Below are 18,765 nucleotides of genomic sequence, written 5' to 3' on the forward strand. Positions count from 1 at the left end.
AAAACTAAGATTTAACATGCTGATAAAAGCAGAAAAAAAGAAGTTTGTTTGTGCTTTTAAAGCCAAGTGAGCTTTACTATGACGTACTGTATATGCATTGTCCTGGAAAATCTCTGTGGTTACTATCACTGTGTACACAAACTGTCCTGTTGCCCATAATGATCTTACCTCTGAATGAGATGATTATGTACAATTGTATAAACTCTCTGAACACACAGAGAACTGTAACCCTCAAGAGATGATTGCTAAAGATTTCCAACCACAATATTCTTTTTTAAACAATGAGCCAGTTTGTACATTGTTATGTTATTTTGTACCTACATAGGTAAGATATGGTATGACAATGTCAACTCTAGTGGACAAAAAAAAACAATTGTACAAAAAGTATTATAAGGTGCGAGTTAATAAAAGATCATGTGTTTGGTCTTTTTCAACCATTGAATGTATGATGTGATTTACTGATGATTACACTGAGAGCCATGACTTAACGTCTCAGTGACCTTCTACAATGTATACATACATGTAGGTCTGTTATAAAACATGTGGTTATCCTGTAGGTTAACAGGAAGAGTTGCTGGACACAGATACACATAGAGATAAAGCAGAGGTGATATAACTGTAGTCAGGTTAAGTGTTATCCAGATAAACTGATAAGATTGAGATATGACGGAGAATAAGAGAGGATGAGTGCGGGGAAAGTCACAGGATTGATCCCTTTTCATCTCATATGAGAAGTGGCTTCCCTCTTTCTTTCTTTTTTTGTCCTTTTTGTCTTATTCCTTTGCCACACCCCTCACAGGTACGGGGCACTTCTACACTCGTTCTTTCTCTGAGGGGAAAAAAAAGGTGGGCTTTACACAAACCCCTCAGTGCGGAAGGTGTTCAGTATCTCAACACATCATGAACAGCAGATCCGCCCTTCTGATTCTTGCAGCCATTGTTGGAGCTTGTGCACAGATTGCAGGTAAATCTTTGTCCATTGTCTTTTCATTACAAGTTGTTGGCTCTCTGTATGAGGATCGTATGATGTGAGAATTGTATTTTCTGCAATAGGTTGGGTTTTCAGATGCAAACATGAAATAAGCAAATACCACAGAAAGTATTTTAGACCCTAGTTTATCACAAGGGTTGAGCAAAATCTGTTAACACAAACACAAGATCAAGGTAGCTGACCATTAAAGTAAAGCAAATCAAACCTATGACAACTTAATAAAGCTAGAAAATATAATCTTTTTATATGTTTTAATATGTTTGTTTTATTTCATGGTCAAATGATAAACTCCAAAAAGGCTGACTAACAGTCCTTTTATTTCTACTTGTTAACTTCTAAGGCTGTATTTCATTATTCTTCAACTGAAATGTGAACTCTTTGACATCATTTTGAGTTTTTTTGATGTTGCTTTTTGTCATGTTTAGATGCCCTAATTGTACAAAACAATGAAGCGTCAACAGAAGAATCGGAGGAGGTACTGTGTGTCAGAAACATATGTCTCTTTTTGAAAAACGTAATATTGAATGGTAACCTATATACATGTATGAAATTGTGTCCATGCTCTACTGATGAGTTTTTTTTGTGTGTGTGTGTGTGTGTGTGTGTGTGTGTGTGTGTGTGCTACAGACAGAAAGCTACAAGCCGTATCTCTGCTCACCATTACCCGCCCCCTTAACCCCATCTTCTTCAGGTACTGATATCTGCTTTAATCACCACTAATCTTGTTTATCAATGATAATTTTCATGATCAAATTTGAAGTAAATCATTCCTCCTAGTCTTCTATCATGACCTTGCTAACTTCTTTATTTCCCCCCTCCTGATTTGTCTCCATCAGTTCACGCTCTCAGACCTGCAGATGTCTCGGCTGTTTACGTCCTGGGATTGCCACCATCACACAGGTAGAAAAACACACACAGCAAGAGCAAAGATACACTTTTATTTGACTTGATTTATTGGACGTGACTTTAAAGTTAACATCCTGTCATCATGACATCATGTCTTTCTTGTGCATTAGGGAGGAAGCATCCAGAGTGGTCAACAGAGTAGCTGGTAAGCCATAAACTCTCACAAACTGGTCGTATAAAATAAGTCTTGTCTTGGTATCATCACTTTCATCATGTTGAAGTTAGATTTTTTTTAATTATAGTTTTATAAAAATGTGTAAAGCAGTAGTCCTTGTCGTTAATTTCCTAATGTTTACTGCTATAATCTTGCTCTGTCATCGATTAACTTTGCCTGGGATGAAATATAAAAAGAGACACTTTCCCCACTGTACAAAGGGATTATCCAACCATAAAGTTCAAGCATTTATAGTTTACAGAAAGCTTGGTTCAAGGTCTTAGTCAAGACCATGTCACAGAAAGTGTTGTCACGCAGCTCTCAGAACAATAATCCTACAGCTTAGTCCAGTTTTATCTCCAAATCATAAGACAGAGGGCCATAAAACACAGGTCAATGACTTTCATACCACAGAAAGCTCAGCAAATTGAGTGAAGCGTCCACCAAGAACAACTTTCACAACAAAACAAGCTGCATCGTGTGCATTCTAAACTCTCTGTTTGTTAATAATGATACGCTTTGTAGCTTCAGTGTTTACATGTGTGTCTGTGTGTGTTTTGAAAAGAGTTGCTGTCCATGTTTAACCCTGAGGGCAACACTGAGCATGTGGATCAGAACTCACAGCAGCCCAGGTAACACACACAATGCACATGACACACACGTACAGGAACACAAACACATGCTGTATCAGGTTCTCTCTGAAGGTTTGTCACATATTCATTTGTGTTATAGAAGCTTGTTGCAGGAAGCTGAGGACCTGTCACGTTCCCTTTCCCTCCAGGTACACATTAACCCACTCAGCATGCATTTACATATATTATAAAATAATTAACATGAAGAGAACTTCAGATTAAGTGTGTTTACCCACTAAAATATGAAGGTGATAAAAAGGTATAGTTTGAGGATTTATATGAGTTTTCTAAAAGGTCATCTCAAGGAAACTTTAACCAAAACTAGAAGCAGAAGTTAAGTGTTCGTGTCAAACAATGATTTTCTATTTAAAGCATAAAATGCCACTACCTCTTTGTGGTTGATCTTCAGTCTTGTGATCAGGTACTGAAATACTTTTGGTTAGCCAAACATTTGATTGATTTTTAACTTTTGTGCAGTAGTAGTTCTTATTTAAACAATCAGTAAACAATTTTCAGTTGAAGGCACAAAACATTAAAAATAAAATACAGAACAGATTATTGTGCGAGTCTATTTGATGGCCATTATAAGATGTCAGGAAGTTAGACGTACACTACACATGGAGTAAACAAAGTAGATGAAGAACATGCTAATAAGTTAGTAGTAGAGGTACCATTCTGGTATGCTGTTGTTGTTTATTTTGCTGCTTTAGTTAGTTCACCCTGTTTTAGTATGCTATGCAAAGCTCAGCTAACAGTTGTTGTTGTTTCTCTCAAATGTTGAATTGTATATGTCTCAAGGTTCAAGCAAGTTTTTAAAAAAAAAGAAAGAGAGAAATTATGATTTTGAGTTTCATTGAAAGTAAATGGCTATTATAGTCGTCAGCCTAAACAACGTTATATGTACAGCGTTTTGAAACTGAATCAGGTTGCTGATATCTCTCTGGTTATCACTGTAGAGTCACAGTTTAGTTTGAATCATCTTATTATATACTTGAGAGGCATCAAACGATTACATTTTTTAATCCTGATTAATCGCTAAATTTCAATAAATCATTACAATTAATCCCATTATTAGGCATTTAAAAATAAAAAATGAAAGGCTTTTATTTTTAATTTGTGTACTGTCTTAAACTGATAGTATGGGGATATTGCAAAAAAATCTGGGAATACATTCCATACCAAGAACTTTCTTAAATGTCTTCATAAAGGTGTCTCATAACCTTCGTGAAAAGATTTAAAGTCAACACTAGTAGGAAAATCTGTGAGAGCTGCTCGAAGTTTGGGTACCCAGGACCTTATTGGTGAAAAACTAAAAAAGAAAAACCCTTAAGTAGCTTATTAGGGGCAAGCCAAGTTCTTTTCAGGATTCTGAATCCATTGCAAGCATTTGTTTAGCACAAAATCCTCTCTTTGGTGGTTAACGACCACGCCCACTTTTACATGTACATTTTAAAAGAAGCTTTATTTGTGGATTTCAGTATCTTATATTGTAGTTACTACACTTTCCTGGAGTTTAAACCCACATCTCACAATGGATGAAGTTTTCCCAGTTTTCTCTTTCTTATATCTTTGTAGGAGACAGAATGGAAGTTTGTGCTGCTTTATGTCCCAGCAGATTCCCTCTGTGCCTGTTCACCACATGTAAGATTCCTTCTTAACAAATCATGCTCAGTGTCGTCTGCCTAAGAGATTCAGGATGTGAGAAAGATGTGAAACTGTTACTTTGGGCTTCAGGTGGCTGCAGATGTTAAAGCTGCTGTGCAGGAGGTGGAAGCAGCTCTGAAGTTGTTGCAGAAACAGGTACTCAGCTTTTCATTAAATATAAATCAGCCGTGCATAGATAATAGGGTTGAAAGAAAACTGAAAGGAGTTTTGTATTTTTTACAGGTGCATCACACTTTAGTTCATGTCGTGGTCTGGAGTTATCAAGAAGAAAAGTGAGTGTTTAAAATGAAAGGATTGAAGCGTTTTGTTTTTGATGAATGCACAATTCACAAGCCAGCAAAATACATTCTATATGTTGTTGTTTCAGGTGTGAATGTATGAGAGATAATAACGTAAACCAGCGACTACAGACGGCCACTCTCCTGAAAACCCTGCAGGTAAAATACGTTAAGTTGACGGTACATGCATGATCATCTAAATCATATTTGTCAGCCCACTCAATAAATACCCTGATGTCTCATTTTAGGATTCTCTAAGTGATGTCTTGGAAAATCCAAAGTGGCACAACGAAAAGTCAGACTTCACTGTTGTGCTGCAGTCTACGCCTGCTATCCTTGATCACATCTCAGACTCTGTAAGAAGAGGAAAGCTATAACCAGCTGACACTTATAATCAAAACACAACTTTATGTAGTGCAGCCCCTCTTCCAGGAGCACTGCATGAATGACACCTGATTTGGCTCATGTGAAACCGGCCTATGTTGTGTGTTTCTCTGCAGGACCTTAACCAGTTAGCTCTTCAGCTTTGGACAAACATGGTACGTTCTTATCACATCAAAGAGTCTTAAAGGAAAGTTAAATGCTCACTTTTCTGTATGTTTATATTCGCCAGGACGCTGAAAAACCTCGTGCACATATTGTTCTGACACTCAAACTGACCTCGAGTCTCAGTTGTAAAATAACCGACAGATAATATTCATCATAACTCCTCAAAGCAAAACTAAGATGGAGCTGCATGATTACAGTTCATTGGTCTGACATGATATTAGATAAGAGATGTAAAGATTAACTTGTGGATAATTTTCACCAGCTTATCTGAATCTAAATACACTAGTTATGTTATCTGTACGGTTACTGTCACTGTAAGGTAATTGGCTGTGCTGAATGGCCCCACCAGAACCTTAAAAACTCAAACCAATCATGTTGTGTCCCTCCAGATCCAGCCATCGACAGACAGTCAGGCAGAGGTCATGGACACGAGCGTTACAAGTATTCCCTGTCCTACCCAGGTGAGGCATGTCCTCCTATCCCCTGATAAGACAGAGATAAACAAATCAGTTCTAAATGTGGTTGTGGTGCATTCTTTCTGAGCCAGAATATTACAGAGAAAAACCTAAAAAAAAAACATGATTTCAGCATTTCCTTCTCTAACTTCTTCTCACAGGAACGGCCTTTCCTGCGGACTCAAAAGAACTCCCCCACTGAAAGAGAGCTGGATTCCTCTCCGCTAACTGAATCTGTGGGTCATTAGGTTCAGATTCATAAATACCAGTTAATATACCAGCACACACGGTTGAACTCATGTGAGGATTCTTTTCTGTTTTTTTGTTTGCAGTTTATGGGAACTGAAATCAACTGCACTGACCGCAGTCCATCTCCCTTCCCACCCACCTCAGGTACATATTTTGATCCTGACGCAGACTCAGTTGAGTCGAAACGCATAGATAATGTTTAATAAAGGATTTCAGTTTAGACTGCCATTTCTTCACAATGAATAGAATAGAATAGAATAGAATTACTTTATTGATCCCAAACTGGGAAGTTGGCGTTACAGCAGCAGGTTCTCCAAACACACAATATGAGCAAAAAACACAATGTTAGCAAATTTAAGCACAATATAATATTAAATACAAAGTAAATAAGCACAAAAAATATCAAAACTAAGAATGAGAATATATACAACCAGGATTTAACTAAGCATTACTAGTCTTAAATATGAAAGATTAAATGTAAATGTGCAAAAAGGTGTTTTTTAAACGGTGTTTGTTACCAGGACATTCATTTATTTATTGTTTAGCTTTTACTGCTAATGTTCTACTAATATATTATTGGAACTATTTTTTGAAATCTGACTGCGCTCACATGCTTTATCCTCTGTGTAGTTCATGAACTCAGACCTGGAGATGTTAAGGTGGTGGCGGCAGTAGGAGACTCTTTGACTGTGAGTGTTTCCCTTCATCACTCACCTTCCTTTGTCTAAATCTATACTTATCCCAGTAGACATTAGGATAGATACAGACCAGATAAACAGTCAATATAAATATAAAGGACATGCATCTTGTTTCACTATGTTTCCCCTTTGCTCTGGTTCTGCATGTGATATTTTCTAAGATCTGTCGTTTCTGTAGGCAGCCAATGGTGTGGGTGCGAAGAATGATAACCTTCTGTTAGTGATTAATGAGTACAGAGGGCTGTCATGGAGGTGAGATAAGCTACTGAATACCTGTGTTCAAATGTTTCATAGTGTGGGAAAAGAGTTTAGCACTTCCTTTGGTAATGTTCGTTTCTTTTTTTGAAACTTACAAGCTCTTTCTTCCATTTCCCCCTCTGTTATTCAGCATTGGTGGTGATGGAAACATCACAACAGTGACCACTCTGCCAAGTAAGACCCCCCCCCCCCCCCCCCGTTATGGTATTATAAACTATTGTTATTGCATTGCCTACAATGAAATGTCACAATAAGGTTAATGTTTATTTAAATCACATGTTCAGTGTCCATCAGAGGTCAGCTGTGGCCTGATACTGCCTCATAAAGTAAACTATGATGACGTATTATTATCATCATTATTGGCCATCTGCTTGAACTAAATCTTAAAATGAGTTTAATAATGACTGTTAAAGAGCCACGCCTTTTATATGTTAAGAATCAAAACAATACCAAGTGATAGATCCTGCTGTTTGACACACACACACACACACACACACACACACACACACACACACACACACACACACACACACACACACCTCCATGTCTTAGTTCAGTATCTATCAGTTACTGCCACAGTTATATTTGTTTTTTGTTGTTGTAAAAAATACAAATTCTACAATTTAAATGGCCATGCTGGGGCGCCGGTAGCCTAGCAGTTAGTGTGCACACCCCATGTACAGAAGCTGAAGACCTCGAGAGTGACCGGCCCGGGTTGGAATAAGACCTGTGGCTCATTTCCCTGTCCTGTCTCAAATAAAGGCACAAAACCCCCCAAAAGTACATCTTTTAAAAAAAGGAGGGAAAAAACACATCTTATGAAATACTGTGTTCACTTCACTGTCAATCTGATCATCCTTTGTGCTCTGCAGACATCCTGAAGGAGTTCAACCCAAACCTGACAGGCTTCTCTGAGGGAGTTGGTAACCAGAACACTCCTACAGCCTTCCTCAATCAGGCTGTGGCAGGAGCCAAGAGTGGGTCAGTCATGTCTTTCACTTAATTTCATAACTAACTGTTACCTCAGCAGAACTTATGCTACAGCAGAACAAAGAATTTGCACTTATTTTATTTTTTATTTTACCTTCAAACGTGTGTATTTTCAGTGACATGGTACAACAGGTGCGCGTCCTGGTGGACAAAATGAAAAATGACTCGGTAAGGCTTCATTACAACTAGAGATATGCTCTGATGCAACCTTCATCTCTGTTTTATGTTCCCAATTACCAAATCAACACAGTTGTAACCGCTTATTTCCTTTTACAGCGCATTGATTTCCATAACGACTGGAAAGTGATCACTATCTTTATTGGAGGCAACGACATCTGTGACTTCTGCACAGACAGCGTGAGCGTTCATATTTGTACATGCAAATTTTGTTCGTACTATGATGTAATGACTTTCACATGCTTATTGAGCGTTTCTCTCTGTCTTGGAGAGGACAAATATAAAGTACAGATCTGTCAATATTTCTGAAACCTACTTTACAAGATTCTTATTAAAACCCATCTTCTCATTAAGTGAGAAGATGGGTTTCAATGCATTCATCTCCTCCCAGCTTGATTACTGTAATTCTTTATATACCGGGATAAGCCTGCAGCTGGTCCAAAACGCTGCAGCTGGGCTTCTAACTGGGTCCAAGAAGAGGCAGCATATCAGTCCTATCCTTGCATCTCTTAACTGGCTCCCAATACGCTTTAGAATTAATGTTAACGTTGCGCTGTTTGGTTTTAAAGCCCTGAATAACTTGGCTCCCCTGTACATAACCGAAATGTGACCTCCTCCTTAGCTCTTAAACTTCTAGGCCAATCTAGGCCACTAAGATGGTCCGATGTGGGCCTCCTGGCTGTCCCTCGCTCACGGCTCAAGCTCAAAGGTGATCGAGCCTTTGCAGTCAAAACCCCCTTCCATCAGGCCTGCCCCCCCTGTTGAGTCCCGCCTCAAAACACATTTTTATATGTTAGCGTTTGAGTCCTCTGGTCCTGAAGAGGCCGTTTCTATCAGGTTTTCTTTCTGCTTTCCTTATTGTTATTTCTTTATTTTTATAAAAGTTTCTTTGATGCATTGTACAGCACTTTGGTCACCTGCTGCTGTTTTAAAATCTGCTTTATGAATAACTGTGACTTGACTTGTTCTTTTGAAAGACAAGGTGAAACCAAAAAAAGTATGTTTTATAGCTGTAAACAACTATTTTATACATCCATATTGATCAATCTGCATCAATATTTCATCAGTGACTTCTTCAGTTTTAATTAATGTATTTTTAATTATCACCATTTTTCAGGGAGAGAAGTGAAATATTCAAATTACAAAACATCATAGAAAAGAAAAGAAAGAGGCAACAAGCAAACATCTGAGAATCTGGAATTTTTCTGCAATATTGTCCGAAAAATTACTCGCCGACTCAAGCGATTAATCCGTGATAAAAGTATTGTCAATTTTTTTTCTCTTGATTGACTACCTAAATGATTGAGTGTCAGTTAGAGCTGTGAAGTGTCTCACATCTATGTATGCACTATAGTAACGTTTCATGTTTGCCTCTTGTGTTTATCATCCTCAGGTTTTCTTCTCACCCAGGAACTTCGTCGCTCGCATTCGCCAAGCTCTGGACATCCTCCACAGTGAAGTATGTTTACTTCCTCTGCAAACTCTCGTAATCCAAATTACAAACAGTTTACTAACTTAATGTTCTTGTATAATCCAGGTTCCTCGTGCCATTGTTAACCTGGTGGAGTTGTTGGAAATGATACCGCTACGTGACCTGCACTATGATCAAACTCTGGGCTGTCCGACCTGGTTTGTGGGGTCAGTGACTTGAAGTTGTGTAAAACCAACATCTGGACAGAAGAAAAAAACCTATCATGTTATCATTAAAACGTTTTTATTTGTATGTTTCAGTTTAGTTTGCCCCTGCATACTGAAGCCTAAAAAGGGGTCATCAGAACTGGAGAAGGTCAACGACTTCAATGGAGCCTATCAGGTACTAAACAGCACTTATTTTTAAGAAGTGTTTAGAAGTGTGACTGAGGATGTAAAATGATTTTAGTCTGCCAACCTATGAAAAACGTTTGCTGTGTTGCAACATTTCTGATTTTGTGTTTGGATCATAATGTACTTCTCAGGACCTTTAGTGTCCCCTGAACTGGAGATTATGAACTGATATATTAAGTAGAATTGCCTCTTTCAGCTTTCGGTCGTTGTTTTGATGTGTGTGGTTTCAACCAGGAGGCTGATGTTTATTTGTTTTAAATTTGTTGATTCAGAGCAGACGTCATAATGATGATTGGTTGCAGGCTTGTAGCCACTTCCTGTGTAAGATGTAATACCTGATTAAGGTCTAGTACATTGCCAATAACAAAAAATAAACACAGTGTGGGAGTTTACCTTTAAGTTTTTGATGGACACATTCGTTCTCCTATGCACGTTTCTTGTGAAATGGATGTGCAAAGGTCTTTTCTATTTTTCTACTTATTTCTAAGTGTGCAAAAAGGCCATCATCAGTGACCAGTCAAACAGGTATACTCCTATTTCTTGCTCTTACTTTTTACCGTAGAAAAAAACCAAGCATATCACTGATGCTTTGTGGTTACAATTTTAACTGTATTGAAATGAAATCAAAGTAAACATAACAAAATAAAACAAAAATCAAAGAGAGAACAGCAATTTACTAGAGTAACAATTTAAAAAGTATTAAAAAGAGAAAATTCACAGCATAAAAACACCAGTCAACCCCCATCCAATCTCTTTAATCTTAGTTCAGGACCATCACTAATAGAAACAGTATGACATCACAGTTGGAAAGTGCAACAGGATGCAGAATAAGTTTAGATCCAGGTACCAGAAATGATATCTGTTGATGATCAGTCATTACATTGCAGCTGAGGTATGTTCTTTATCTTCTTCTTTCTCTGTGTCCAGCTCGGTATGAGAGAGCTGATCGACTCCGGGCGCTACGACACTCACAACAACTTCACCGTGGTGCTGCAGCCCTTCTTCAGAGAGGTTTTCCTTCCCTTTTTAGAGGTAGGAGAAGACACACTGGAGACATTGACTATTAATATTGCATTTGTTTTTTCCCTTTAGTTTTTCATTAAAGGTCACATGTTATCCTCCTTTTCAACAAGTTTTAATAAGTCTCAGAGCTCAGAAAAAACATGTCTGTGAAGTTTCTTGTCAAAAATCCACTCTGATCCTGTATTTCATCGAGTCTATAAACCCCTCTATCTCAGCCCTGCTCAGAACAGGCTGTTTCTGTGTCTGTGCCTTTAAATATGTAAATGAGCTGTGTCTGACCACGCCTCTGGAGGGACTTGGGTGGTATGGGCTTTCTCGCTCCATGTCCTATTGTTAACAGTGAGAAGGCAGACTCAGAGGGCAGAACAAACGCCTAGCTGTGGGAGTGTCACCCACCTGGGGGGAGGGGTTACTGCCCTTTGTGATGTCACAAAGGGAAAATCTCCAAACAGCCTTGTTGAGCTGGGTGAGGCAGGCAAAAGACAGAGAGGATGGACTTTTGTATGGGTTTGTAGACAGCCAGGGACACATATAAGCGATGGAATACATGTTAAGTGTATTTTGCATAATATGTGACCTTTAACACCCACCCCTCTATATCTTCACATTATGTAGGATGGCCGGCCTGATCGCTCGTACTTTTCGCCCGACTGTTTCCATCTGAGTCAGAAAGCTCACACCCTGATGGCTCGTGCTCTTTGGAACAACATGGTAGGCTTTACTTTATCAGAACACATGTATTATATTGTTATATGTAATGATTCAGAAATGATCACTGACTTGTTCTTTCTCTTAGTTAGAGCCGGTGGGCAACAAGACTTTTACACAAGACTTCACAGTTGGCATCGACTTGAAGTGTCCGTCTCAGGTACATTTTTTATTCAAGAAAAACTCAACATTATCACATTTTTGGTGTTGCTTTAATTTATTCGATCTATTATAAGTTTGTGATTTTTTTTCCTTATCAGAGCAACCCATTTATTAGGACTGCCATCAACAGTAACTACACCTTTCCAGGCCCTCCCCCTACTCCTCCTCCTGTCACAGTACGTCAACGTTTCTGTCTCTCAAGCACATCACAGCCTCAGGAGGGAAAGTCACTTTTATTTATCCATGACACCAAGATAAATAATTCAAATATGTCTCTGTAACTTTTTTAGAATTGGGGAACCGACTTTTCCTGTCAACACACAGCACCCTCCAACACTGTACCCACTTCAGGTAGCCTTTCACTGTGTTTCTACTGGGTTTAATGAAGAAAATAAAAAGGATAGATGTAATTAATGCTTATGTTGATGGGGTTTTTTTTTTTAGCTCACAGGATACGACCAGCTGACATCAAAGTGGTGGCTGCTCTGGGAGACTCCATTACGGTAAATTTGCACAAAAGAACGTTTGTTTGTAATGGTGGTCTATTCATTTTCACAGCTTGTAAACGGTTAAATGAAAAAGATCCTTACTGAAGGCCACAGTTTAATTAATCCCATAGTTCTATCTTGATAAACTTATGTCTTTATTGTTGTCTTGTGAATCATTTTCTACACACTATTTTACTAACTCCAGTTTGTCATATTCTGTATCATTGTGATCTTCTCTTAGATCTAGTGATACAGTTCTGTCCGTTCAAAGTGCAATAAGTACCTCTTTCATTCATAATCACGCACAGTGAAAAATCTATTTTTCTCAAGATAAATGAAAGTAATGTACAAGAGAGAGTATCGTTATTTTTAAGTCAGAAAGAGAAGCAGAGGACAAGAGTCTAAAATAACAGATCTTTTTCTGCATGCAGGCCGGCTTCGGTGCTAAAGCAAAGAATCTGCTGCAGCTAAGGACTGAGTACAGAGGGGTGTCATGGAGGTAAGAGACTGCACAAAAATTATTTAAAAAAATAAATAAATCATGAACATCACATTTTTACTCATTACCAAACGTCTCTTTTTATATGTAGCATTGGAGGAGACAAACAACTTGAGACTGTCACAACATTACCGAGTAAGTCCCCACATGAGTCTGTGCTGCACTTGTCTTAACATGTTGTGCACGTTAGCACCACTAGATAGCAGAGTTAGACTATGAAAAAAAAAACTTCAAATTTGGTCTCCTCTGAAGTAGTTTTCCTACTTTTGGTGTTTTTTTTCCCCCCCCCATCAGATATTCTGAAGAAGTTCAACCCTAATATCAAAGGAGTGTCGAAGGGGCAGGGTAAAAGACAGACTGGCTTTAATGTGGCTGTATCAGGAGCCAAAATAGCGTGAGTTTTTTTTTTTCCTATGGCTTTGATCTGTTATCAGATTTGACTGGCTCACTTCACACATTTTGTTTAAGGCATTGAAAATACTCTTATGTGATACAGAGGAATCCCAGGGCAGGTCCGACGCCTGATTGACCTCATGAAAAAAGACTCTGTGAGTTGATTTTACCGTGCTAAAAATACAGTATAAGCAAATAATATTAAAGTGTATCAAAAAAAAAAAGTCCATCTTTCTAATTATCTCTTCATGTTTTTTTTTACATAAACAGACGATGGATTTTCAGAATGACTGGAAGTTGGTGACCCTCTTTATCGGAGGCAATGACCTGTGTCAGTACTGCAATGACCGTGTAAGTGATTTTCAGAAGTTGTCCCGGGACATGAAGGACAGTCCATGAATGAGGGGCAATATCAAAGCCCTCCATTTGCTGAAAATCTGTCTCCTACCACATCACAGTGCTGCAGCATCCTGCATAGTGTTGTGTGATGCTGCGTTTAGAGCCGTCTCATGATATCACTCGCCAAACGGGACAGCGCACTGGAGCAGAATAATCGGGCTTTGTGATCAGCCCTCCTCTAATTGTTTTATTGTGTCAGAGTAAGATGAGAGCAGACACGGTTTCTTTTCAGTGAGCACATTCTGTCACTTCACCCCTCCGACGCAAAACAGCCCCCCCCCCCCCCCCCCCCCCCCCCTCGTCCTCCTCCTTCTCCCCTCTTTCTGTTTCAGCCTCTGTCTACATTAAACAATCACAGGGGCACAGTGACTGGCCTTGTTCTCTAAGAGGCATAAACAACGCAGAGGTCAAGCCAGACTCTCTTCATCCTCTCTCTCTCTCACTTTCTCTCTCCCTCTCTCTCTCCATTACGCTCCACTGACAGGGCAGTCTCTCTTTTAATGTTTGTGCTTTGAAGCAGAATATCAAAGCGCAGCATCAATTTAAGATGAGCTCTGAGTCTGTAGTGACAGCGTAGGGTTGGCTGTTGCTCGTACGCTCATGCATGTTGCACGATATCGGCTCTTTAGCTTATCTTTTTAAGTCCTCTTTATCCAAGTTTCCTTTAATTGTGCCTTAATTATCGCCTTTTTTTAACCACAGAGCATATGTGTTGATGAGAAAGGGAATGCCTGTACATGTGTCCACTATAAATTACTTAAAAGCTTTGTGAATTGTGTGTTGTCTTAAATTGCCTTTTGTTTTTTTCAAACTGCAGGCCACTTTGTCACCTCAGAACTACAGCCACCACATGATGACAAGCTTAGACATGCTTTATGAAGAGGTAAAATGATATTTTCTGTTATGAATATGTAAATAATACTAAAAATGTGCAGTTTTCTTTCCCAGATTTAGAGGCACACATTTCCTTCCCTCCTCGCCCACTGACAAATGGATGAATTCTCTATTTAGTCTCTGAAGTTGTTTAAAGATCATGCTTCTTTGCTCTTTGGCCGTAGGTTCCCAGGACGATTGTCAACGTCTTGGATATCCTTGAAATTGAAGGTCTTCGCAGGATCAAGAGGGACAGTCTGGGATGCAATGTGTTGCAACAGTATGCTCATCCATCCACTCATGCCGGATCAATTCTAAAAGAATCAAAGACCACTGAGGCCCAGGAACATTACTCCTTTGAAAACAACAACACTTCTTATAACACTGATTAAACTTGTCTTTTTAGAAAATAAATATTTCAAAATGAGTAGTTACTCAAAGTACACTTTATCCCAAAATCACCTGCAAACTTTTACAATCCAAAGTATAGCGTTGTGTATTTCTTGTAAGTCAAATATAATTGAGATGTAATTATTTCACAATATCAGCTGTGTATTTTCTTTCACACTTTATCCTCAGGTTCGTCTGCCCGTGCTTCTTGTTGCCTGGAGAGGATTCCCTCGAGCTGGCAGAAGTAAAACGGATCAATCGGGAACTACAGGTCGGCAGAGACAAACTGTGTGACCAAAATCTAGTTCAAGTCCCCTTTCTCTTAAAAGGGGAGGCGGGTCGTATAGCTCTTTTTCACTCAGATGTTTGCTCTGCAGAAAGATGCATCAACAGAGTTTGATTTTAGAAAGTTTCTCTGTTCTTCACCTAAATCCGGCTTGAAGATGTAGACACACCAGCGTGAAATGTGATGTCACAGCTAGGTAGACCGAACACGCATCTGGTGGAAGTTAGCTGTAACATTTGATTTTCATCACATTAATCTGCCAAATGAAGTGAGTAAAGAATCAAAAAGTTGCAGAATTGCGGGATTCATTATTGATAAATTGTGAAAAGAATGCTAATCACAACTCCCAGGAGGTTAAAGCAAAACTTTTGTCCAACCAGCAGTCCAACAATCCGAGACTCGTCATGTACTCTTAAAAATTAAATAGAAAGGGGCGCCGGTGGACAAGTGGTTATTTTGCGCGCCCCATGTAGAGAGGATGTAGTCCTTCCCCAGGTTCAAATCCAACCTGTGGCCTCTTACCCACGTCATTCATCACTCTCTCTCTCTCCCCAATCTCAAACTCTATCCACAAAGGCACAAAAAGCTCAGAAATAAATCCTTAAAAAATGACGAAGAAAATCATGAAAGAACCTGGGAGCAGCTACAGTAATGTTTGATATTTTGTTTGAAAAATGACTTCAATGGTGAATCATTTATCAAGAAATGTCAGGGATTGATTTTCTTTCAATGGTTGATTCATTGCAGAGCTATAGAAGCCCTTTCAGTGAATTAGGAGACATCTTTTTGCACAGCAATTGCAATTCCACATTTTTTGTTAGTTTTTTTAAATTTAAAACTACAATACCAAAGTGTGTTATGTGATATTTTAACCAAACTATTAACATATCAGGAGAGGATTATGATCAATTTCAACAAAGCACCGTCATAATATGAGCCTGAATAACATGTGCGATGATGTTTTTTGCCTTCAGGTTGACACAGAAAAGTTGGTGTACGGAGGTCGCTATGATGGCAGGGAGGACTTTGCTGTGGTCGTTCAGCCGTTTTTTAAGAACACCGTTGTTCCTTTGAATGCTGTAGGTCCACTGTGGGCATCCAAACCTCCACATATACAAACATTTTCACAAGCCCCTTCACTTAAAGCGAATCATTTCTAAAAAAAAAAAAAGTAATGTTTTTTTTCCTCCAGGATGCGAGACCTGACGACACATACTTCTCTGAGGACTGTTTCCACTTCAGTGAACGGGGTCATGCTGACATGGCTACAGCTCTGTGGAATAACATGGTGAGCTATTTAAAGGCTAACTGTGTTTGACAGGGGAAAGGGTTTGGATAAGTCTGCCTAAGTAACCACATCTTTAACTGAAATTTAGTCATAGACTGAGCAAACATGTGCTCTGTTTTATCTCTAGTTGGAGCCGGTGGGTAAAAAACAGACGTACAACAATTTCAGAAACAGCAGAGACAGCCTCAAGTGCCCCACCGAGGTAAGAAAGTTGACTCACAGTTTTGATTTATCTGTACAGTATGACACACACGGTTCATAAAAGGGAATGTAATGGTTGTTTCTGTGTGTTTCAGGAGCATCCTTTCATCTTCACAAGAGTGAACAGCTTACCCAGTCTGCCCACCACCACAGCACCCAAATCCGACGGCACAGATATACCTCACACCTCCCCAGCATCCAATACGCACAGCACAGCCCTGCCTTTCCCCCCTGATTGCACCGACTATGTGCCTGTATGGCTCGCTGCTGTGTTGGCCGTAACGGGGCTTCTGATTGGCTTTGGAGTCACCTGGCTCCTCCTCTCCTGCAGAGCCAAGAGAGGCAACAGAAAGATGAATTCTGCAGTAGAGATGAAGGGAACAGTGTTTTAAAGTGCTGCTTACTGTAGCTTTGGACTGGAATATTTAAGTGAAGACATCAACATATTTAAAGAAAGTGTTGAGCATGATGAAGCTGTTTTTATATAATGAGACGTGACGTTTCCTCAGGGCAAAGCAGGAAAAAATACACCAATCTCTACTTAACTAAAGCAATAAATAAGACGAGCTGTTTTTGATGCATTATCCCGTATTTATATGTTGTAGCTGGCCTTACAACCGACTTCATTTAGCAATGCAATTATCAACCACTACAATACAAACCCTGTAGATTTGATGGGAAAAATACAGAATTTACTCACACACATTAACTTATTGCTGCTGCTGTAATTTGATTCAACAAAAGACATACCGTCACACTGTGAATGGTACAATTCACAACATGCCTGAAAAGATTTTTTGAATTAAATGCTGAATGTAAAGTCATTGGACTTGTGGTTCATGTTAATACAAATCTAACTTTATGTGACCTTTTTTGGGTTGTGACAAAAGTCAGAAAATACAATGTAATTAGCCATTATTTCTTTTTTCTTCATTGTGTGTTTTTTTTATATAATTCAAATGTATTTTATTGTGACAGTGTTTTTTTAATAAAGCTTGTGCAATCATTTATATTAACTTTCATCCAGTGTAGCTGGATGTCTGGCATCCAGACAACTTGACACCAATTATTCTCTGAATGTTGTGGGCTGCAATTCCAGGAAACTATCACAATTTTGCGCTAATGGGGGTTATATAAAAATCCCTATACTATAAACTACAACAGCATAAGTGTATAATGACAACCATTATCACCAGTGACATGGATGGCTGATAAAACATTAAACGATTTATTTTACGACCTCTTTACAGTGATGAAAGCCGCCGACTGCCTCTGTTAATAATGTTGCAAGCATCACAGCGCTGGAAAGTACATTTTACCAAAGTTCTGATGTAGGCTCTTCTATCTGGACTTTGATTACTTTCATTTTCTGCAACGCCATTACATTTAGGAGTGGTTTAATAACTCCCCTACTTTTATTTGATTGCTGATTTTTACTAATAAAACACTTGATCACTTTGTGAGATATGATGTATTGATACAGGAAAAAACCTGAAGTGGCTTCGACATTTAAATTACTCTTTAGAAGTGTACGTGTCTCTTTGATTCAACAAATATTAAAAATTGTATGAAAGCAACATTTTGAAAAAATAACATAGGTAGCAAATATAAATTTCTTTAGTGATTGCTACTACTTGATGATACGCTCTAATTTATCCTCCCACCACTGCAAACATGAACAGATACTGAGACTTTTTTGATAAAAAGAAGAAAAAGATGATGTCTTTTATTGACTCCAATAAGGGAGAATTACTTCTACACTCTGTCATTGAGCCATGCTACAGTACACACACGCACAAATAGGCTGAAATATACACACTGAACAAACAGCATCCTATGGACATGCACTAATGGAAAGATTTCAGAGTGAGGGGCTGCACATGAAAGAGCGCCTGAGCAGTTGGGGGTACTTCAGTGCCTATAAGCTTTAATCAAATCAAATCAAATCAAGTTTATTTGTATAGCACATTTAAAAACAGCTTCACCTGACCAAAGTGCTTTACAGGCAAAGCGTAAAAGCAAGAAATAAAAATAAAACATTCATCTATACAAATGCACATACATACATATATAAACACATATACACGTACAAATAAAATTCAAAAATAATACAAATAATAATAACTTTATTAAAGATAAGATAAGATATACTTTATTCATCCCAGCAGGGAAATGTAGGTGTTCCAGCAGCCAGCACACAACACAACACATATATACAAACATATCCCA

At 38.6% G+C, this 18,765-nt stretch overlaps 1 protein-coding gene across 1 annotated transcript; it reads left to right on the forward strand.

Annotated features, from left to right (window-relative positions):
* Positions 1–680: 680 nt before the first annotated feature.
* Positions 681–17,546, forward strand: plb1 (phospholipase B1). Its single transcript, XM_020638714.3, has 43 exons — positions 681–964; positions 1,417–1,466; positions 1,619–1,682; positions 1,828–1,891; positions 2,008–2,042; positions 2,617–2,683; positions 2,784–2,832; positions 4,259–4,324; positions 4,418–4,483; positions 4,571–4,620; positions 4,716–4,785; positions 4,875–4,982; positions 5,127–5,165; positions 5,565–5,636; positions 5,792–5,866; positions 5,963–6,023; positions 6,510–6,568; positions 6,756–6,829; positions 6,966–7,009; positions 7,708–7,816; positions 7,942–7,993; positions 8,102–8,182; positions 9,396–9,461; positions 9,540–9,640; positions 9,734–9,815; positions 10,754–10,858; positions 11,465–11,560; positions 11,646–11,717; positions 11,818–11,895; positions 12,010–12,070; positions 12,164–12,222; positions 12,639–12,706; positions 12,798–12,841; positions 13,001–13,100; positions 13,203–13,254; positions 13,370–13,450; positions 14,316–14,381; positions 14,557–14,651; positions 14,951–15,032; positions 16,022–16,126; positions 16,240–16,335; positions 16,463–16,537; positions 16,632–17,546. The coding sequence occupies exons 1-43, from the start codon at positions 901–903 to the stop codon at positions 16,926–16,928; spliced, it is 3,300 nt and encodes a 1,099-aa protein (XP_020494370.3). The 5' UTR covers positions 681–900; the 3' UTR covers positions 16,929–17,546.
* Positions 17,547–18,765: the final 1,219 nt, after the last annotated feature.

This window comes from Labrus bergylta, chromosome 18, assembly GCF_963930695.1.
Source record: "Labrus bergylta chromosome 18, fLabBer1.1, whole genome shotgun sequence".
NCBI classification, from domain to species: domain Eukaryota; kingdom Metazoa; phylum Chordata; class Actinopteri; order Labriformes; family Labridae; genus Labrus; species Labrus bergylta.